A 23874-nucleotide genomic window follows, 5' to 3' on the forward strand; every position below is an offset into this window, starting at 1 on the left:
CCCATGTGGGGCTCGAACTGACTACCTGGAGACCAAGAGTTGCTTACTTTTACAACTGAGCCAGCCAGACGCCCCTATAAATACATATTTTATAAACATGGTCTTTAAAGAGATTTTGTACAGCCCAGTTACTCTTAGTTTATTCCTCATCTACAGCCATATCTGGAGAGCTTGTTAGAAATACAGAATCTCAGACCCCATCCCAGACCTACTGAATCAAAATCTGCCTTTTAACAAGGTCCTCAGATGACTCTCCATGTTAAAGTATGAGAGGCAATGATATACAGTCATCCTTTTATAAAGCTAAATTAGAAGGAGGCTGTCAGAAGGCAGGGAAAGGCTGGAATGCAAGGTCCCTAGGGTGCAATAATCTTTTATTCACAGTTGTATTTCCACCATTTGGCACAGTATCTAATACCATAAAGTAAATATTTTATGAATTAATTAAATGAGAACACAAGCCTAAAGTAAGGCAATGGTAGCAGAAAGAAAAGAACCAATCTGGGAAATATTTAAGGGTCAAAACAATTTATTGACTGTGATGGTTAATTTTATGTGTCAACTTGGCTTGGCCGTGATAACCAGTTTTTAGTTAAACACTAGTTGTTGCTGTGAATGTACTTGTTGTATGTGATTAACATTTAAATCAGTAAGCTTTGAGTAAAACAGATTAACCCCCAAAATGTGGATGGGTCTTATCCTAATCATTATCCAATCAGTTGAAGGCCTTAAAAAAAAAAAAAAAAAACAAAAAGAAAAACACTGTAGAAAAAGGAATTCTGCCTCCAAACTGCCTTTGGACTCCAGCAGCAGCACTTGCCTGGGTTTCCAGCCTGCTGGCCTGCTCTGCAGATTTCAGAATTGCCAGCTCCTACAATCGTGTGAGCCAATCCCTTAAAATAAATCTCTTTATGTATATACACACATGCTGTTTGTTCGGTTTCTCTGGATAATCCCAACTAATAACAGTGACTGGTTGGATATGGAGGGGAAGTGGGAGAGAGCAGTAGAGGATAGTGCTTTTGGAGATTGAACGAGTGGTGGTGACACCAATCTCCAGGTACCGTAGTCAAAAAACCGAGACGTGTCTCTGCTTTCTTCCTCTCACCTCCTAAATTCAGTCACCAAGTTCTTTGATTTACTTCCACTATTAATCTTGAATACATTTAATTACCCCCATATCTCTTTGCAACCACCTTCATCCAAACTTTCTCTAGACTCTTCTATGATGACTTCCCAGCCGGTTTTCCTTCTCCTACCTTTCCCTCCACAATCCATTCACTACACACCAGGCAGTTTGCTTATTTAAAAATGTAAATCAGATTGTGACACCCTTTTCTCCCAGTTGAAAAGCCTTTAGTGGCTTCTGGTTTTCATTTTTTTATTTTTTGTTCTTGTTCTTTTAAATGTTAGAGCGCAAACGGTGTGGGGGGTGGTTGCGGGGAGGGGTAGAGAGAGGGAAACAGGATCCAAGCTGGCTGTGCACTGACAGCACAGAGCCCGATGCAGGGCTCAAACTCACTAGCCCAGCCGTGAGATCATGACCTGAGCTGAAGTCAGACGCTTAACCAACTGAGCCACCCAGGTGCCCCTGGCTTCTTGTTATTTTTAGAGTAAATTCCAATTCCTTACTATGGCATATAAGGCCCTACAAGTCTGACTCCTACCTCCTGTCAACCCCCTATGTCATTCTCTCTCATTAACTTCATTGCTTCTAGCCTTATAAGGCTACTAACCCTTTTCCTAGTTTTGGACTTTGTACTTGCTATTCCTTCTGCCTACAGTGTTCTTTCCAGACCTCTTTGCATGGTTGGTTTTCTTCTTTCATATCAGAGTTCAAATGCTACCTTTGCAGAGCTCTTCCTGATCTCCTGCCTGCAAGAAGCCTCCCCCAGTTACTCTATCTCATTGCTCTGTTTTTGACATAGCATTTATCATAATCTTTAATGACCCTGTTTACATATTTAATGTCTGTTTGCAGCATGGGGACCTTGTCTGTTGTTTTTACTACTATATTCCTAGTGCCTGGCATATAGTAAATGGTCAATAAATGTTTTTGAAAATAACTGAATGGTGCCTCTCATCATAATAAAGAATAAGGATAAATTAACTTTTGGCCACATAGATCTTGACATTCTTGTGGGACATCCAAATAGAAATGTCTAGTACATGTTTGGAACTAGAGAGGTCTGGGTTATGGAGAGGACTAGGAGTCATCTGATTATGGTAGTGGATGGAATCATGTGAAACTAGGGTATATAGAATGAGAAGAATCTTTGAAGAACATCAATATTTAAGGAGCAGCCAAAGAAAAAAAGGCATAGAAAGCATAGTAAGTTAAAAAAAAAAAAAAGTATCCTTCCACTTCTACCAGTTTTTTGTTTTATTTATAAAACAATTGAAATACTGTGGAATATATTTGAAAATTCACTTTTGGAAGTCAGGGGACCTGGGTTTTATTCATTCAAATGATCAGATTATATTGAACTGAACACTGTACACTTTTTTTAGGGGGAGGGGTGAGCTCACAGTGATTCCTCCTTTTCAGGAAATTGTTCTAGTACACAAGAATATGTGGGCTCCTAAAAGCCGTGTTTGCTCCCTTACCATAGCTAATTTGGGAAGGGCAGTCAAAAACAAATTAACTGTGAAGTTTAATGAAGCTTTACCTTCAGAGCTCCTCATTGCACAGACCCCTTACACTCTTCAAAAAAGCCCTCCAAATTGTGTATGCTTCAAACTACATAAAATCTGGAACTGCCCTTAGGTGGGATGTAAATAACCCAGTGGAACTATCAATTCTCTTTGTAGCTAGTCTCCACAGTTGGCCCTTCAATGAATAGTATTCAAGCCCTTATGCAGTCTCTTCCCCCTGAGTCTGGGCTAGCCCTGTGATGCATTTTTGACCAGTAGAATAGGGCAGAAGTGACATGGGATGCTAAGCCATAACAAACCTTGCAGCTTCCACCTGCGCCTTTTAGAATGTTCACTCTGGTGGTAGCCAGCAGCCATTTAAGAAGCCTTACTACTCTAAGACCACCAAGCTGTTTCTGACTAACCATATAGAGAGGGTGTTTAGGGAGAGAGCCAGCCAGCCCCTGGCTGTTCCAGATATGCCAGCAAAAATGCCAGACATGGGAGTAAAGAAGCCATCTTCGACATCCAGCCTAATTGAGCCTTCAGGTGATTCCATCCCAAGCTAACGTTTGAATGCAACTGCAAAAGACGAAAAGCAAGAGTTGCCCAGCTGAGTCCCATCAACCCACAGATGAGTTAGAAGTAGTCATAAGCCTCTTAACTTAAAAAAAAAGTTTAAGTTTATTTATTTTGAGAGCAAGAGTGAGGCGAACGAGCAGGGGAGGGGCAGAGAGAGGGAGAGAGAATCCCAAGCAGGCTCTGCACTGTGCAGAGCCCAATGTGGGGCTCAAACCTATGAACCTGTGACATCATGACCTGAGCCGAAATCAAGAGGCACTTAACAGAGGCACCTAGGAACCCCAAGCCTTTTTACTTTTGAAGTGAATTGTTATGCAGCGTTAACAGGGTCTCTTTCCCAGGACTTTAGAATTTAGTGACTGATGACAACACCCTGAAGGGAAGACCACAACTCTTGATGAAGTGATGATTTTCCAGGCCACCTCACTTCCTCCTGCCTACCCTTGATGTCCAGTTGTCCAGCTCTTCTTTAAATGTTATAAGGTACCCCAGCATCTTTCCAGTACATTTCATTCTTGGCCTCAGCAAAAACTTTTAACAGGTACATCCTAGTAGTCTAATTACAGGTAAGAAATCTTTAGAGGCTAGGCTCTGCTATATTTAAGTCTGTGTTTGCCACATAGTAGGCACTTAGTAACTATTGAATGACTGCATGAATAAATTTTATGCAGAACTGGGTTTTTGTTACCAAGAAAAACCTGCCCATCAGGTCATTCATTGTTCCTCCCTCATGAAAGAAAGGTGGTCTGAAAAGAAAATTAATTTGGGTCCTTTTTCTTTTATTATATTACTAGTAAATCTATAGCATTATAGCAGTAACCTGAACTAGTAAATAGTAAATAAGTGGTTAAGAAGGTGCCAGATCCAATCAACTACCCCAAGGTAGAGTCTCAGGAAAGCAATATACATATCTGTAATAATGGTGGTGATTAGTCATTTGTCATTAGTGTAGTTATCTGTATTAACTTGCCTGGAGATGTTCTGAGACAATATATCTTAAAGACAAAAAAAAAAAAGTTAACAGAAAGAAGGTGAAGCATAGGGAAGGAAAAACCAAAGAACAAGATTTTGAGTCTCTAGAGAAAAGGCTAAGTCTCTGAGAAAAGTCTCTAGAGAAAAGGGAAGTATCTGTTAGATATTTGGCCGATATCTAGTAGAGGGGTATCCTGTTGAATTGATATTAGACATTATAATTCATTTTCAATAGATTTTCTCTTTTGTTTCACCCTCACCAAGGAGGCATCTGATTGTAATCTAGTTTCATAGGGAGAAAACTTTTGCCAGTAAATGAAGGAAATTGAAATCTGGCTTAAAAACTAGTGTCTCATGAGTTTAATTGGTATGAACCAATTCCCCTGAATCTCATCAATTCTGGGGTGCACTGAATGAATCAATTTTCTGGACTTTTAAATAGAAGTCCATACTTTGAAGTGTGAACTCATTCATTCATTTATTTATTCAGCAAATAATTATCAAGTGCCTACCCTGTACTCAGTATTGTTCTAGGTTCTGGGGATATTAACTTCAAGGTTTTAAACCACATGCAGTTGAAAATGGTTTGTGGAGATGCTATGGAAAAATACATGGGCTATATGTAGGCAGCATTGATAGATTTTTGAGGCAGAAATTGAGAATTCACAGTATTGTGCGTGTTGCTTTTTGAAATGAGGAAGCAGGGAAACAATTGTCTAGAATTATGTGCCAGGGATGCCTGGGTGGCCCAGTTGGTTAAGCGTCTTACTTAGGCTCAGGTCATGATCCTGCAGTTCACAAGTTGGAGCCCCGCATCAGGCTCACTGCTGTCAGTGCAGAGCCTGCTTCAGATCCTCTGTCTCCCTCTCTCTCTGCCCTCCCCCCACTTGTGCTCTCTCTCAAAAATAAACATTAAAAAAAAAATAGAATTATGTGCTGAGAATTTATTCAGTCCTTAAAATGAATCTGTGATTCACATGTTAGTCCTCTAGAGGAGCCCTAAAATCACACAGAACAGTATTCTTATTTTACAGATGACCAGAGTAATTGATCAATGTTTGTTGAAAAAATTAATATTAAAATCTCTGCCTACAAGAACTTCATCATTAAGACCACAGGATAGGGGCGCCTGGGTGGCTCAGTTGGTTGAGCTTCTGACTTCGGCTCAGGTCATGATCTCATGGTCCGTGAGTTTGAGCCCCGCGTCAGGCTCTGTGCTGACAGCTCAGAGCCTGGAGCCTGCTTCAGATTTTGTGTCTCTCTCTCTCTCTCTGACCCTCCCTGTTCATGCTCTGTCTCTCTCTGTCTCAAAAATAAATAAACATTAAAAAAAAAAAAAAAGACCACAGGATAGTAAATAACAGCAGAAATGGAGATGCCAATGGCTTCTTTTTAAGTGAACTGCCTTAAGCACTAGACTCAAAATCTCAGAGATTAAGTGAAGTAAGGCTGAAGAGGAAGTTTTAATTGCAAACAGGGCCAAGTTAAGACATTTATAAAGTACCAAAATAACTGAGTCATTACATATGTAAAAAGATTTGATTTATATTTGAAACAACTGACTTTTTTCATTTAACCCCAACCGCTACCCAAAAAAGCCTACCCAAGAATTTTGTAAGACATGAATGACAGCATCTGTCTCCATTCAACTCCTATACATTTGCTCTTACTTTTATATGGTGCCATAAAATCCTACAGTTATCTTCCTATTCCTGTCCGTTAAATGGACAGTCTATACTCTCCCTAAGACTTTACCAACCTCCTGGCCTCAGATTGTCCATTAGGTTAGCACCGAATGTTTGTGGTCTTACGAGAAAGGGAAGACGTTGTATGGAGAATTAGGTTAACTTATTTAACTTTAATTTTTAAAGTTTATGTGTTTATCTTTTTAAAAAAATCTTTTTGTTTTTACTGTTTATTTATACTTTGAAAGACAGAGTGCGAGTTGGGGGAGGGCAGAGAGAGAGAGAGAGAGAGAGAGAGAGAGAGAGAGAAAGAATCTGAAGCAGGTTCCAGGCACTGAGCTCTCAGCACAGAGCCCAACGCGGGGCTTGAACTCACGAGCCGTGAGATCACGACCTGAGCCAAAATCAGATGCTCAACTGGACTGAGCCACCCAGGTGCCCCAGTGTGTTTATGTATCTATTTTGAGAGTGAGCAAGAGCAGAGGAGGGGCAGAGAAAGAGAATCCCAAGCAGGCTCCACACTGTCAATGCAGACCCTGACACAGGGTTCAAACACACAAATCGCAAGATCATGATCTGAGCCAAAATCAAGAGTTGGAGGCTTAACTGAGCCACCCAGGAGCCCTGAATTAGGCCGCCTTTTGTAACTCTTTTAACTGATCTCCCACCAACCCCCTCTCTTCCCTGTATGGTAAAGTGATCTTTTCAAGATAAATCCGATCATATACTTCCTTACTTGATGTCCCCTCCACCTGCAATCAAGCCTGGCTTTACATTCTTTCAGTACATGTTCTACAGATCTCAACCTAATGCTTTTTCAGCCAACCCAAGCCTGGTTCCAGACTAGATTGTGGCATTCTCAAAGCCATTCTTCCCCTTCATGACTCTTTTCCCAACATTATCAGTCTTCACTGCTAGACTGTAAGCTTGAGGGCAATGTCAGGGTTGTTTTCTTCTGCTGTTCATAGAGCCTGGAATAGTGTCTAACACATAGTAAGGCAGCGCTTTAAAATGACTGTTACTGTCATTAGGAAGGCTACTTATAGCTTTCAACAAATATTGCCATACACCAAGTATAACATTAAAGCTCATTATGATAGCCACCAAAAGTTCTAGTTCATTTGGTTCATCCATTACTAAGCAACTACTAACTTGGCAAACCATTTATATAAGCCTGCTACCCCAACTACTTACCAGATTTCTAAGTACTGTCTTCATCATCCACTTTTTTCCTTAACACTCAGCATATTTTCATCAAACACATTCTTACAAGGTGACCTCTCCACAATCACTTCTGTGGTCTTCATGGGAATGCACCCTACTGCTCATGTTTTTCTTAAAAAACTAACATGTGGTTATTACAATGCCTTGATTTTCTGCTGTCCTTTTCAGCTTCAGACATCTCCCCAAACACTGTGCATGTATATCTCCTGCATATCTGCAAGAGAACTAGCTGCTTTACCATTTCTATTCTGGTAGTTATTTGTATATTGCCTTACAGTTTATGATGTCTTGGTATCATTCATCTTTGTTAAGTCTGAAAAGTACATCTTGGTGCACCCTTTGCACAGATGAACACATTGAGGCTTAGATACCTGCTTTTGGCTAGTAAGTTAATGAGTACCTATGGACTTGAAATCCGATCTTTTGATCCTGAAAGCTCCTTTTATTAACCAAACTCCCAAGTCAACTATTCACCTGAAGTTGTCATTTTAAGATTTTAAAGTAATCTCTACACCCAACGTGGGGCAGAACTCACAACCCTCAGATCAAGAGTTGCATGCTCTTCTGACTAAGCCAGCCAGGTCATTTATTTCTAAAGGCCCTGTACTTCAGTGACTCTCAAACCTGTATGTGCATCAAACTCCTTTGGAGCTGAGGGAAAATACTTTAAAAATCTCATCACAGCCTGGGGCTGTGAAGAGATGCTGATCAAAGGGTAGACCTCCAGTTGTATGAGGATCTAATGTTCTGGGGACCTAGTGTACATCATAGTGACTACAGTTAACAGTACTGTAAATGTATACTTGAAAGTTGCTATCAGAGTAGATTTTAAATGTTCTCATCTCACCCTAACAAAAATGGTAATTAGGTGAAGGATGTTAACCTTATTGTGATGAACATCTCAAATATTTGTATCCAGTCCTCATACCATATACCTTAAACTTACACAATGTCAATTTTGCTCAGTAAAGAAGAAAAAGTCTCACCACAGAAATCGGGGTGGAACCAGAATGGTATTTTGTAGTTATGTTGGTTCATGTTATTTTGCCCACTACATCAAGTAGAAATTCCTCATCTTAGGTTCACCATAATCTGGTTCTTTGCCATCATCTCTTTTTTCAAAACTAGCCCCTTTATTCACATTTTATTCCACTTCTGCACACAGTAGTTCCAGAAATTGTCATTCTGCCTGTCTGTAACCTATTCTGTGTTCCTTACAGGTACATCCTGAAGATATCAAAGGGGAAAGTAATGTGAAAAAATCACGTAATTGTAACAAGCAAAAAAGCACTATACAAATATAAGCTGTTAGATTGTTTCTAATGGCTGATAAAATATCGTCAAAGAAAAGTGCTTCCATAAAAGTTTTATTTATCCCCACAACAACCCTGTGAGGTAGGGTGATCAGGGCATTTGAAGATGAGAAAACTAAGTCTACATTACTTGTTCACGGCTATACTGCATAGTAAATATGTAGAAATTAAACTGAGATTTTTAAATATCCATGACTTTTATATTGATTCACATGGAAAAAGGCAGAGAGAATATTAACTCCCCCCTACCTTAATGCCAAAAGGACAATGCCTTGAAAAATCCCATTTCAAAAGATGAAAGTAGTATTTCATTGCTTATTTCTACAAAGATTTATAAAATAAAAAAATAGTGAAATATTTTACAATTAATATATATAATGGTCTCATTCAGGGATGTCCTTCAGCTGTATATATGATCAACTATTCCAAGTGCTAGAAATGCAAACTCTTAAAAAGTAGGAGATAAGAATGATAATGAGCAGTAGCCTCAATCTTCTTTATTATTCCTCCATGTATCTTGAGTAAGTTCTGTGAAATCTGGTCCCGGCTTAAAAAAAAACTACCAGAGATGTCTGGTAAACTTTATTTTAGTTGCCTACTCTCAAACACCGTCACATTATTTAAAACAGTGATTTCCCAAAGCTGGCTATTAGAATCACCTGGAGGTCTTTAAACACACACACACACACACACACACACACACACACACACACACACACACACACACACACACACACACACACACACACACACACACACACCTCTCAGGCCCCACTCTAGATCCATCCAGACAGTTTCGCAGGGGGTTAGGCTTTTGGAATCTGTATTTCTTAAGCTCTTCAGAACGATTCTAATGGTCAGGTTTGGGAAACACTGATGTATTTTAAAATACTAATATCAAAACCATGAAGTAACTAAGTATAAACTTGCTGCTCTCTTCTCCCCTTTCTAAAAATTTCTCAAAACACATTATACCCCCAGAACTCTTGCCTCTGAGCAAGTAATTTCAATTCAAGATACAGAGAAACATTTTATAAAAATGTATCCTAGTGAGTGAGACTTGGATTCCCATAATAATTTAAGTGGCATTTGAATATAAGATACTGAGTTTTGTGGTTCTTATTCTGAAAATTTTAAATGTGTTTTATATAGGTTCCTAGCAGGCTTTCAACTTGGGAAGATATGAGAAGTAATGACATAATCAAGCATATCAGCACTGAAAAAATACTATACTCAAATATAGCTCATGAGAGGAATAAGAAAGTGAATGAATGACAACCTAAGGCCTTTTGGCCCATACATTTTTGTTCCCAGTCCACTCTTCCCCTATAAGGGGAAATAAAATAAACATTCTTTCCTAGTTGCTTGGCATAGTTATTCAGTGGGTAACTATTAACTAAGTTAATTTAGATACACAAGATTAAAAGAGATAACAAATAAATACCTAGGAAGACAAAGAGAAGTCAGTTCAGAAAACCTTAACTAGCTAATGATGTGGTATATAACACCATTGTGTTAGTACAATTAAATGAAGGCTTCAGTGTCCTTTACATTTCAGCTTTATGTGATTGACACAAGATGTGGAAGAGATCTGATCCTTATGAAGAATTCTGTGCTCGCTGTAAAGATTTGTAGGAATAATGACATGCTTTCTTCATTGATGAGATGAAGTCTCTCTTTTTCAGGCAAGTTGACTGAACAAAACAATGAAAACAAACTTCTTTAGAAGGCCGAATAAAAGTAATTATCTAGCTGAAAAAGTCATTGGCCAAAGATAACTTTTTTAAACCATTCTATGTTTAACACTTAAAAAAACAAACAAACAAAAAAAGCCAACAACAACAACAACAACCAAACAAACCAGAAAAACCAGAGAAATATAAAAAAAAACAATGTACACATCCATTTTCACTGACAGGTACAAGAAAATAGCCATTTATAGAAGTTACAATGCTTTCAACAGCTCCCTCCCCCCCAGTTTTGGGAAACAAGATAAAGCCATCGGGTAAATAAATATACATACTAGCTAATATAAAACAATTATGGTTTCAAATTGTTATCAACTCTTTAAGACTCAAGAAGAAATATGGTGATATAAATCTGATTAGGGCTACATATATTACACAGAATTAAAAAACACAACTGATTTAAACATCCTAACAATAATACAAATATTTAAAAGAATGTCTTAAAAGCCAGACATTTATCACTGGAAATATCACAATTATAATATGTACTTCAGATATGTTAATGTGTATATAGGTCACTTTTGCTGTGTCTTATCAGGTATGCAAGTCTCCTGCATTTCCTACAGTCAGTTTTTAAGAGTTCATGTTTCCTGTGTGAATTGAAGGAGCTGGGCACATCTCAATTCACAAAATAAGCACCTCCACTTAACTAAATGGAAGTGTGTTTAAGATAACATTTACCAAAAGATAAAAGAAAATTAGGGGTAATGAGAGGATAAAACATGTTAAAGTAGAAGGAAGCTGGATAATTGTCTCTTTGTAAGTTATTTTAAATTTTATATTAACAAATTTAAAATGACCCAAATTAAGTAATGAAGAAAAATAAATTGGTCTCGAAAAATTTTCTCAGGTCATATAAAATTTCCCTTTATTCCTTTACAGAATCTTGTTATGCTAGATTCCTTTGTCAGTTGACTTAAAGAACTCTCCTAGCATGGGACTGAAAACAGTTTACCATTAATAAAAGAGGACTAAAAGTTGGTGTTTATTTAAAGTGCCCAGAGGCACAACAGTACAGGTGCTTACATTTCCCTTAAATCATGGGAAAGCCCTTTGAGACTGTGTTTGCTTAATCAGAAAAGCTTTCAGCAATTATAATGCACACTGAAAGCTTAGATCTTCTTGTATAGGTTTAGGGTTTTACTGTTTGAGCATAAAAAGGGGAGCAAGGAGAAATGTAACTAGGTTCACAATTTTGAGCAAGAGCGTATGTAAAGGTAACGTATGTACATTTTATTTCAAGAAAGACAGAAGACAAACAGCATAAAGATGCCCAGATGCCCTAAAGATAAATACATTTCAAAGATTCTCATTAAAATGAATCTGGAGTATTTTTCCTGCAAGCAAAATACCTTTCTTTAAATTAAAACAAAAACAAACCAAAACAAATTAAAAAAAAAAAAAAAACAGTATTCTGAATTGCAAATGCGTTTGCTTTTTTTTTTTTTGCAGAAAATCTGCCATGATTATTTTTTTTTAATGAATAAGGATTTTCCACAAAACAGGCTTGCTCTACATGCTAGATTTTTTAAACAGTTCAGTGACACAATATGCTAACTACATACACAACAGATAATATAGTAAGAAAACACTCAACCTGATGAAAAGTTAAAATCTTCATTAATACACTGAAAATTGACATAACTCATGCCTTTAAAATCAAAAATACAAAAATTAAATGTTTTCCTAAAAAGATTTCCTTATTTTAAGGATTCATTTGAAAATGAAGCTGCATGTAATTTGTACAATAAGTTGTACAAGTAAACAGGTAATATACATAAAAAATTAAGTGACATACTCCTCAATTATCAGTTGTCCACCTTTAATTTCCAATACTGTACTTTCTTAACAAGCATACAAAATATCAAACTTCTCTTTAGAAAAAGTGCCGTTCTTTGACATCCTTTACACAAAAACAGTCTGAGCCTGTGGCATGTTAATGCAGTCGAGAGGCAAAGCATACTAACTTTTACAAATTCTACCTTCCATAAAAAGCCTCCCGAAAAGGAGATTACACGCCACTATAAAAATATCAACCTCTTGTGGTAGCTGCATTAGAGAACCAAGGCTTGAAGACTATTTTCATATAGCATAGAAAACCACTATGAGAGCATATTAACTGCATTGGTGGCTTGGGAGTTTACTGTGCCACAGGATTATGCATAGCTACTGTAAGGTACCAAGACTGTTACACAGAGTTTTAAATTGATTGTAACCAAGAGCATAACAGAGGTACTACCAGCCCATGCAAAATAACTAAAAATACTGAGTCACTGTGCTGAATACTTCATTCCTGGAGAAAACCAAAGGCAGCAGTAACCAAATCAAGCCCAACAGGTGACCAAACTCATTCTCCTCAAAGATTGGTGAGCACAGTGAAGTCTGAGGTATACCTTTATCCGTTAAATCCGTGTGCCATTGCAAGATATTACCATTTGGGGAACACATGCCATCACAATGGTTTAAATCTTTTGAATATTAGTCATTCATATATTCTTATCTACCCAGTCCTTTGATTTTTTTTAAAAGATTTCACCTACAGAATATTACAGAAACAAAATATAAATGCATGTCTTTCTAAATGAAACTTACATGGACTAAAAGTAGAGAATATTTTTAAACAAATATACAATATGCAGGCAGACAAAGCAGGAAAACGGCCATTCAAATGTATAATAAAAAACTAAAAACTGACTATTTCCAGAAAACTAGGAAGCGCCTCAACTAAAAGGAATGCATAATGAAAATCTAATCTAATACAGGTCAAAAATGTAAAAAGGTTATAAACCTTAACAGGAAAAATAAAACAACTTTTACTGGCCATTCCTGTTGAAATGAGAATCTTAAAGTAACAGAAAAGTGGCTACAAACCCACTTAGAGCACCAAACAGAGAGAAAATAAAAGTCCATTTTCATCTCTGTTATTATCATAAAATCCTGTGTGACTACAGGTCAAACTGCTGGTGGCAGAAACAGAATTCTTTATAAACTGCAGATGTCCTGTACATAAAAAAATTTCACCGGAGTTGCACTAGTTCTAAAGACTCTTCTGTTTTAGCCTACCTACTGTATGTATTCAATCTGAGATAAAGTCTCTTTCTGTAACCCTTGATTATTATTGGGCACCAAAGATAAGAAAAGCAAGACGGGGTACAAAAATGCAAAATTTCAACAGTAATGGCAATGTTTTTGTCTTAGTCCAAAAGGGTCCTGCATTCTCTCCCCCTTCAGTGATTTGACAAGTCTTTGTACTTAATCTGGGGGCAGCAAATCATGCAAGCGAAATCTGTCTCTGATGTGAGGTCGAACATCTTCATTCTGTGTGGAGAAAAAGACATTTTAAAAGCCATGTAAAAATATGATTCCGTAACACTGTGAACATTCTTCCTTTGCAGAGAAAATATACCACTATTTATTTCACTTTGTTTGCCAAATATAAAGATACTACACACAAGCAGTTAACTCAGAATTAAATTTAGATTAAAAGAACTGTCATTAAAGTTTTAATTCTGTAAAGAACAATTAGGCACTAAGGCAAAACCAAAAGACTGGTAAAAGTGTTAAGCCACTGAATTCTACTTTATTTATTAGGAAAAAATAACACCAGAATAAAGTTTCAGTAGCACAAGCATTAATTCTAGACCTGAACTATGAAAGCAAAGTGAAATCAATTTAATACTGTTAGTGACTTCATAAGAAGCAGCCCAGTGAAAATAAAAACATTCAACCTGCAAATTATTAAATACTGAGAAGCATGATTTTGATATAGTTTACAAGGTTAGAAAATGCTTGTAATCCTTTTCAATTTTTTTTGCCCTAATCTCATACCAAGTTGACTTTAAAAGTCAGTGCACCTAAAGTAAAGTAATTAAAAAGATTTACTTCAATAGAGTTGAGGCAACAAGTGCAAAACACAACAAGATAAATAAGATACTTACCAGTTCTACAAGCTTCTCCAGAAATGGAATCAATTTTAGGAGTTCATTGTCATTTTTATCCATAAACCAGCTTTCTATAGGGATTCCATTAGATAGCTAAAATAATAAATAATTAAATCCTTATTACATTTTGCATACTTTATAAAAACTTAAAAGAAATAACAGATACTTAAGTACACAGTGATCTGCAGAAGTTACTGTGAAAAGGAATGCCATCAGTTTATGGTTGTTACATTCTGACAATTCAATAGTGCAAGAAACAGATGTTAAGGGATACATCAAAGCCCAATTGGTTTTTTAGCTTAATGTCTTAATATATATGAAACTAAACAAGAAAGATCCATTGAAACAAGTTTTGCAATTACGTAATTAAAAATATTACTTTGTGGATTAAAAAAATAGTTACTATTAGTCTATGCTAGGCACTGTGAGAGGGGTGTTGCCAATGTAAACACTATCAGAAAGCCTATATACTTTTACACAGGGACTGTGTGACATTCATTGTTCTATTTCCAACAAATAGCAGGATAACCTGAAACGGCAGGACGTAACAAATTGATGCAATGGTATTTCACTGAAGAGAAGTTTAAAAACGAGAATGCAAACCACATGTTATAGTAAATAATCTCTAGGTTATCTTTAATATTAATGCAGAATACTATATTTAAGATGGTAGATAAATGAAATTATTTTATCCAGGAACCAATATGAAATTCTCAAAAATATATTTCAAAATGTGACCAATGACCTAAATTGAACACATTTCAATACCAGATGCAGTTTTCCCCATTTTTCTTTTTTCATCTTTTTACTGTTTACTTTTCACTTGTTCTTTCTACACCCAACCCAATTTCCACCATCCCTACTCTGCACTGATTTACTGTAAAGGAAATCTCAGACCTATCACACAAACACATTCATAATGTAATACATATCTTGCTGGGTGCCTGGGTGGCTCAGTTGGTTGAGCTTCCGACTCTTGATTTCGGCTCAGGTCATAATCTCAAAGTTTGTTAGTTCAAGCCCCTCATCGGGCTCTGCACTAACAGCGTGGATCCTGCTTGGGAGTCTCTCACTCTGCCCCTCCCTAGCTTTCGCACAGACACTTGCTCTCAAAAGTAATAAATATTTAAAAAAAAAAAAAAAAAGAAAAGAAAAATAAGGGGCGCCTGGGTGGCTCAGTCGGCTAAACTTCCAACTTTGGCTCAGGTCATGATTTCATGGTTCATGAGTACGATCCCCATATCAGGCTTGGTGCTGACATACTGATTTAACAACTGATAAGAATGCTATTAACTGATGTACAGCTTATAATCTCTTCTTATCCAGAATTATTACTCAGATTTTTATCTATGTTTTCATTTATTTAAAAGAAAAATGTCCACAAGAAATATAGCAATTTGGCATTTCTAATTCTAAAAGATAACACTAAAAAGGGAAATTCCACCAGTGAAAATTCTGTTCTCCTATTACATTCTGTTTGGCAGCATTTGTTCTCATTGTGGTTTTTTTTTTCCAATCTCATTTTGTTTAGCAACCCTCTCTTCATACCTGATATGCAAAGGCTTGTGGTGAGTTGTCAATTATTATAGTCTTTGAAAGATCTCTTCCAAGGATATTTAAGTCCTTTATATAATTTCCTTGTACACAAACACAATGTTCACGGAAAAGCCGATGCCTAAACATAAAAATAAAAAGAAATTAACTTAAAAAAAAAACCTCCAAAAAGTGTAACACGTACTGAAACATACACACATACCACAGGCTTTACAGTTTTAGCCTTATTTTCTCTCACAAAGGAAATTCAAATACAAATGTGGGCCTAAGCTTTGGGCTACAGTTTTACTTTAAAAAATGTTAGCAATTATTGAAACCTTACAACCAAATATTACCATGCCTTTAAGAACTTTGGCTTATCCCAAAATGTTATATTAAATTATAAAGAGGGATTAAAAACTCTGTAAATTGTTTTTGTAATTTATTTACCCAGGAAAGCTCAGTTCAGATGCAGCATCTGGTTGTGTCATCGAGGTCCTGCTTTTTAACCAATTTTCCAGATGGTTGACTGAGGCACAAGGAGGTCAAGTGACTTGCCCAAGGTCACACAGTAAGTCAGTGGTTAGCCCCGCATTGGAACCCAGGATCCTCCTGGCTCCCAGTCCTTTGCTCTAACCAGAAGACCACACAGCCTCCCTATCCCTGTACATGCCAGAATAGAAAATATAAGAAGGAATGTTTCTGTGTTGGCATTTTCAAAAATGTTTTTCGTTTCCCTTATAGTTTTTGAGAAAAGCTGTGGAGGCCAAAACGAATGTTTATTCCATCACTTCATACTTTTCCCAAACACCCATCTTCCTTTTAATTTCGTGTGAGTGTGTATATGAATATTTGAAAAACAAGGATTGAATGAAATGATGAATTCAGATTTAAGTATTACAAATGTAAACTGATGTTTCACCAATGATAGATACTTAACTGAAAAATGGTGTACCACTAAAAGCGATTGAAGGTCTTATAATACTTATATACTGTCATAATTACATAATCTCATTTAGCACTCAAAATGTTAGTCTTGGAATATTACTAATAGTTAATACTGGTCACCCTGAAATACTCCATTTGCATACATTAGTAATTTGATAGTTTGGCTTCCTTGTGTCTTAATCCCACTAAACAATTTTTCAGCAGCTAGGGCCTACTTATATATACCTATATTTTTAATTATGGAATTTCAAGAAAAGGGCATTTTCCACCAACAAAAGTGGCCATAGCTCTAACAACAACAAAACTCAACCTTAAAAACATCAGTCCCGGTGATGACAAGTTTTCCAACCAGAAGAAATGTAGTAGAAACAGTTCTCTCCCCCCCTTTCTATAAAGAATACTTTAAATTAAATGATCATCTACCACTGTATGGTTTAAAGACTGTTCTACTTTGAAAAGGTAAGACCAGACAAAAGAATTTAAGTCCTGGATGGGCCTATAAAAGATTCCATTTTTATCTGTACAAACATTTACATTTGAGGAAACTAGACAGGCAGGTGCAGCAGGTACACGCAAGTCACTACTGATGTTTCTTTGGCAATAGCAGCAAACTCACCCAAGACAGGAGACAAATGAACATGTATGTGGATACAAATGATTACTGTAAATAAATTACACTAAAATCCCTCCAGTTATTCAGGAGCCTGAGAGTCAATAGCAGGCATTTGCAGTTTTAGAAAGGAACTACTCTTGCTGGTCATCAGATTTGCATTTGGAATCATGAGACTCAGATCACAGGAAATTTGAGTCTACCTTATCTTCAACATAGCACTCTAATGCAATACACTGTTCAAAAAGCTCCTCCTGTTTTAAATTATTCAAATACTAGATACAAAAACTAGATAAAACAAATTTAAACTCTCAATGTGTAGGTTTATAAATGTAGTTTAAATGAAGGGTGTTAATTTGTAACATTATAATTCCATGACTATGATTTGTTCCCTAGTAAAATGAAAGAAAGCTCTAAAAGAGAACAGAAATCTTTAGAATGAAGTCATCAAAACAAAATCATTTGTGTACTTTTGTTAAAGTTAGATAAAATAAGCATGCATTATACCTTTATGAAGAGAAAAAAAAATTTCATTTGTGTGTCTAATGCTTGCTTATATTGGAAGCTAAAATGGGAAGTGACAACAAGGACAAATTTTGCTCCTTTAGATTAAAAAAAACAAAAAACATAGTTCTATTTACAAGAAAGCAAATCCCCTAAACGTGGACATCAGAAAAAGTCTTTTAACATAGTTGTAACCACTCTATAACAAAGGTACTATTAACAGTAGAAATTAGGACTTTTCACTAAAAAAATATGGGAAAAAGAATTCAAGAAAATGAATTCCTGGCTATTAAAGCTTTTATGAACCTTTTCTGGAATCTCTCAGCATTCTCGGTTAAAAAAAAATAACAAAATGGGGCGCCTGGGTGGCGCAGTCGGTTAAGCGTCCGACTTCAGCCAGGTCACGATCTCGCGGTCCGTGAGTTTGAGCCCCGCGTCAGGCTCTGGGCTGATGGCTCAGAGCCTGGAGCCTGTTTCCGATTCTGTGTCTCCCTCTCTCTCTGCCCCTCCCCCATTCATGCTCTGTCTCTCTCTGTCCCAAAAATAAATAAACGTTGAAAAAAAAAAAATTAAAAAAAAAAAAAAAACAACAACATAGATTAACTCTGTCATCTTGGAGGATACAGCAAGACTGCTGGCAGTCTTAGTATTTCATTTCTGTTGACAGAAATAATGGAACTGATTTTTAAACTGTTTTAAGATTACCCGAGGCACTCCCACCTAACCAGGAACACACTGCATCTGCTGGCTCAGGACACACACAAGGAAGTGAGTCCAGATCGGGTAACTTGAGTGACTAAACCAACTGCAATTTCCAATTAGATTCATGTAATGTTTTCTTTCCATGGAAGAGAAATTTGCTCTTGAAAAAAGCAAAAGAGTTTAATTTATCCTTTCTGTTAAAATCAACCTTTATTTTCTATGCCAATAAAAAGGTGACATAACATGCATTATCTCAGAGACATAAGGGAGTGAAAACATCATGCACACAGTGAAAAATTCCACATACCCCCAATCTCCCCCCAGTCCCCAAAGAAGTGAGGATACAGATGTAACAGTGAATAAATACATTTGATTTTTGTATCCTTTAAAGAACGTCTGTCTGAAGTTAATATCATTAGGAACTCTTAAAGAGTTTGGGGGCTTAAAAAAGATCGTTTTCACCATTCAACACAACAAATCTCTATATATGCAGCCAACTGAAAATGGCCATGAAAATTAAATAGAATCATAGTAATTTCATAGATCACTGTGACAGACATTTCTACTATTTCTTAATTAAATTTACCTGACCAGTTGCTTTTTAGGGTCTAGTATGTTCAGTAACTTGTCTGCATACACCTTCTTAGAAGCAGTAAAAAGAATGATCTATAAATTCAGGGGAAAAGAAGTAATCATTATACATGATCTAAATATGGGTACTATATTGAATAAAATAAAAATACTTATGTAATTAGCTTAAGCATGTTTACCTCATACATCTGAGACATTCGCTCCAGGAATTCCCTGAAGAATGGTCTTAATCTCACGTAAACCTAAAGAAATAACAAAAATAAGCTTCAGTAAATAAACCTATAAAGTAGAAACAACTTATTTATAAGATATGCTGTGTTCTAACTTTGGGTATAATTTAAAAGTTCATATTTTAAAGTAATAGTAAAGTATACTAAGTACCACTCAGCCAAATATATTTCACATACCAAATACCACTTAAAACAATCTTTTGGTAGGGTAACAATAATTATTGGTGATGTCACTTCTTAATAGTTAAATTGCAGCATACAATATGATAGTACTTTGTGGAATATAATTTTAATAAACATTTCAACTAAAAATGAAAGGTTTCCCTTTGAGATTTTGATCCACCAATCTGCTCCATCTTCCAGCCAGGTAGCATCCATCCAATTATTAGGCAGGCTGTGTGTCCACCTCTAGCTGACCTGTCTCAATGACCTTCCTCTATACTCAGAATTTCTTCTCAACAATCACCTGCTAAGAATACCTTTATTTTAAATCTCTATTAGGTAAATAATGTTCAAGAAAGAGATGTCTGGATTGGTGGGTTTTACATAACTGGAATTTTTCAGAATTCAATCTTGTTCTACATTTACTGATTCAGATGTGGCATCTAAATTAGCACTACTGGGTTACTTGAGATTGAAAATATAATAAGGCACACCAGTTATCAAAACCGACTGGCAATATCAGGAAAAACTACAGTACCCAAAGAACTGCCTTATATACGTTATTTCCTTATTTCTGTGTCTATCTTCTTGCCTACATTTAATGTAGCTCTTACTCCAATTTTCAAAAAGCACAGAATTATAAGCCATGAGCAACTACTAAAACTGACATACAAAAGATTTTAAATTGTTTTCATTTTGTGACAAAACTTTACAAAAAGAAAACTTTATACTCCAAGGTGATTATTACCTCCAAACACCACGAACAACAAATATATATAGAACACCTATGCACCAGATTCACTGGATTAAGATTAAAAACAAACAACAACAAAACAAAACACTAGTGGCAAAAAACTCAAAATCTAGGCTTCATGAAATTTAGTTCTGTCATAAACACACATCCACACAAAAAATGCCCTCATGATAAAAATCCAGTTCTGGGAATGTTTCAGGGCAGAAAAAGGAAATCATGCAAAGGATGCTAGGAGGTAGCGACCATGTACTACCAATCTTTATAGTTTCCAAAGCCCAAAAGGCATAAGACAATACTAAATATACAGTAAGCGCTTGAGAAAAAAAAAATACATTGAGTAATGAAATCAAAGCCAAGCAATATAAACAAAACAAATAAAGAAAAGCAAGCATATATGACTATATAAGGAAAACTATAGAGTTTCCTTAAAAACTGATCATTTGTAGAAGACAAATTGTGAGTGATAATAATATCATTCTACCCCTACCTCCAGGCTAGAATGATAAAGTTTACTTCTTTTTAATCCTATTAGGCATTTTATCTCAATTTCTTGGCTAATCAAAAACAAAGTAAGCCATATACCCCTACCACTAAGTCAAATAAAAATAAATCCTCAGTGTCCAATCACGATCATTTAAAATGAGGCCCAAGAAATTTAACTAGAGCTGCTCTTCTAACTAATTTTGACATTTTCATCTTAAAAACATTTGGTATACCCTGTAACCAACCCATGTAACTGATGGATTGCCTTAAATAGAAATACCATTTTTTATTAATTATGGGTCTTTTCAAAATAGATTTGTGATGATTAAGAAAACAATCAATTTAGTCAATACTTCTTTTCCGATTACCTCATCTCAAGGAGGATGATAAACTGAACCATCAGAGCCTTTTGTTTGTTGCTAAGAAAGCTTACCGTTTACATACATTTAAACAATGTTATTTTTGCATTTATGTAAATGATTTCATTTGGTCTCAATATCCCTGTTATCACTTGCTCCACACTATAAGCTAAGGAAGGCCTCTGTACTTTGGGATTTGCTTCCTCTGAACCCTAACACACTTCCATTTCAGAGGAATACTTCTATGTAAACGGTATTATCCAAGCATAGTAAGTGGAACACTATACAAAGGTGACATTTCCAACTTCTTATACATGACTTCCATATTAAATCAAAACTGTAACTTCATTATACATTGTACTTACTACTTTGACCATTCTTAATATAAAAATACATCTTAAAACGACATTACTTTCAAAATGTACTTGTTTACAGAGGATGAAAAAAAGGTAGTACTGAAGATGGGGGAATATATTGCTAAATTATTTCCTTACCATGAGAATAGAGTAATTGTTGGCTTTAAAAGTTCCTATCCCCAAAACAGATTCACTATTTGAACAGGAAGGTCATTCAGGATTAAAATATATACACAGAAATTAATGTGGTTAGTGGGAAAGAGAATATAGAAAGGTACAAAATAACAGTGAGCAGAGGTGGAGGTTCTGCTATGTGCTACAAAGGTAAAATCTCAGAAAGAAAAATAGAAATGGAGACACAAGGCCAGCATGGTCTAAGTCATTTGGATGGATATACTAAAGCATAAATATATAAAAGTCAAACACTAAGTACTGTCTAGTAGGAAACAGAACAATTGTTAAGGTATATATAATACAAAGAGACTATGATCACTTATTATGTTAGGTCACTGAGATATAGAAATGTACAAATGCACAGAGGCATGCCTCCAAAATGCTTCAAAATCTATTCCACAGATGCTTATAATTATATTTTTCTTCTCCTTTCTCATAACAAAGATTCTTGTCCTGAGCTGCCTATTTCCCTTTTTCCACATTCTTTCCCTACTTAGTATTTCACCAACAACCATCCTTCTTCAAACCTGTAACTTTTCAAAATCATGTAGTCTCCCAAATGTAAGATTAGGCTAAAAGTTTCACTTCAGTCTGGTATACATATGTCCCTCCAAATATACAGCAATTATTCTATCTACCCTACAAATAGTTTTAATCGATCACTAAACAATATGCATTTTTAAAAAGTCAAAACTTTAAAAATAATGCAGAATGCTATAAAGAAACAATTATTGTATTATAAAAATACCATACCCAAAGATATGTCTTAAAGAGCAATGACTACCCAAAGATAGGGATTTATGAATATGTTCATTATATAAAACTTTAAAAATAAAATCTACCAGAAATACCTGCAAAACTGTGATAATGGAACTAATCTTATATGATCTTGTAGATTGATTTTACTAAAGTTTAAATTTTATATAGAAAAAGTAATGTGTATAACAGAAAATATTACATTACATCAAGATTCCTTGAGATGAACACAAATACCTGATGGCCTGTACTTTCTTTAGTGTTAAGACAATGAGAATGTCCTGTAATTGTGTATGTAGATAATCCTACCAGGCCATAATGGTTAATAAAACTGAATTTAATAAAAGCAGTCACCAAAATATCAATCTAGTTATAAAATGATTATAAATATTTTGTGGTAGTCTGTCTAAATTCAAATTCATGACTAAATATTCAATGTCAAGCTATATATACTGAATAATCTCTATTTGTTTACCAAACCTTATCTAATTTCGTAGGTAATTTCACTTTTTAAAGAAATTTCATATATAACTTTAACAACATGAATGAAGCAGCAGAAGGAGAAGAAAAAGGAGGAGAACAAGGAGGAGGAGGAGGAGGAGGAGGAGGAAGAGAAAACCCCCAAAGCAGCTTCACTTTGTGGGGAACTGAATAAGGAAGAAACAAAAACAAAAAACTCTTACATGTAAATCTTTTAAGAAAAAGTATTTCTAAATAGTTTTCAGCACAGATAATATAACCTTAACATATTCAAAAAGAAACATCTTTTAATAGTTATTCCATGATATCTTTTGAATTTATTGCTATACTGATACAGGTTTATTTTTATTAAAAAAATTTTTTTAAGTAATCTCTATGCCCATCATGGAGCTCAAACTCATGACCCCAAGATCAAGAGTCACATGCTCTACTGACTGAGGCAGCCAGGAGCCACATATTGATATAGGTTCAAAAAAACCCCATAAAAACAGTCAATTCTGTGGGACTCCTCCACTTAAGAGTATGGCACCCTTTAAATAAAAAGATGATTGGTAAATGCTATTTACTTAATCAGCAGTAAGACTTTTTTTTTTTTTTAATTTTGAGAGACAGAGAGAGAGAGAGTGCCCACGTGCACGTGGGGGAGGGGCAGAAAGAGAGGGAGGGAGAGAGAATCCTAAGCAGGCACTGCACTACTGGCACAGAGCCTGATGCGGGGCTCAAATTCACTAACCACGAGATCATGGCCTGAGCCAAAATCAGACGCTTAATTGACTGAGCCACACAGGCGCCCAAGTAAGACTTTAAGGCAGTAGAAAACCAATAATCCTGGGGAATGTGAAGAATGAGATGCTACATATAACTGAAAAATCTTACCATGAGTAGATAGATACCACAGGTATAACAAGTGACTGTCAATTTGTTAACCCTTCTGTGCACCTCAGTCTCCTCATACATAAAATGAGTAAAATAAGAGTACCTACCTCATAGGGTTGTTGTGAAGATTAAGTTAATACATGTAAAGCACCTAGAACAGTGCCTGGCACACGGAGAATGCCAACGACTATTACTTATCCACCTTATTATTAACCAGTCATAAGGAGAATAGCTGGAATGAGTATGATTCTATGGGA

General features: G+C 35.9%; 1 protein-coding gene across 4 annotated transcripts in view; it reads right to left on the reverse strand.

The window, feature by feature from the left end:
- Window positions 1–8448: 8448 nt before the first annotated feature.
- Window positions 8449–23874, reverse strand: part of CTDSPL2 (CTD small phosphatase like 2) — an 82326-nt gene continuing 66900 nt past the window's right edge. For all 4 annotated transcript variants that reach the window (XM_027067147.2, XM_027067145.2, XM_015064824.3 and 1 more), the window contains exons 9-14: window positions 19167–19229; window positions 18983–19062; window positions 15648–15774; window positions 14097–14192; window positions 9130–13476; window positions 8449–9077 (exon numbers count right to left, since the gene is read on the reverse strand). In XM_027067147.2, the coding sequence (XP_026922948.1) occupies window positions 13411–13476; window positions 14097–14192; window positions 15648–15774; window positions 18983–19062; window positions 19167–19229 (432 nt within the window). In that variant the 3' untranslated portion in view covers window positions 8449–9077; window positions 9130–13410. The remainder of the gene's footprint in view (window positions 9078–9129; window positions 13477–14096; window positions 14193–15647; window positions 15775–18982; window positions 19063–19166; window positions 19230–23874) is intronic.

This window comes from Acinonyx jubatus, chromosome B3 (assembly GCF_027475565.1).
Source record: "Acinonyx jubatus isolate Ajub_Pintada_27869175 chromosome B3, VMU_Ajub_asm_v1.0, whole genome shotgun sequence".
NCBI classification, from domain to species: Eukaryota; Metazoa; Chordata; class Mammalia; order Carnivora; family Felidae; genus Acinonyx; species Acinonyx jubatus.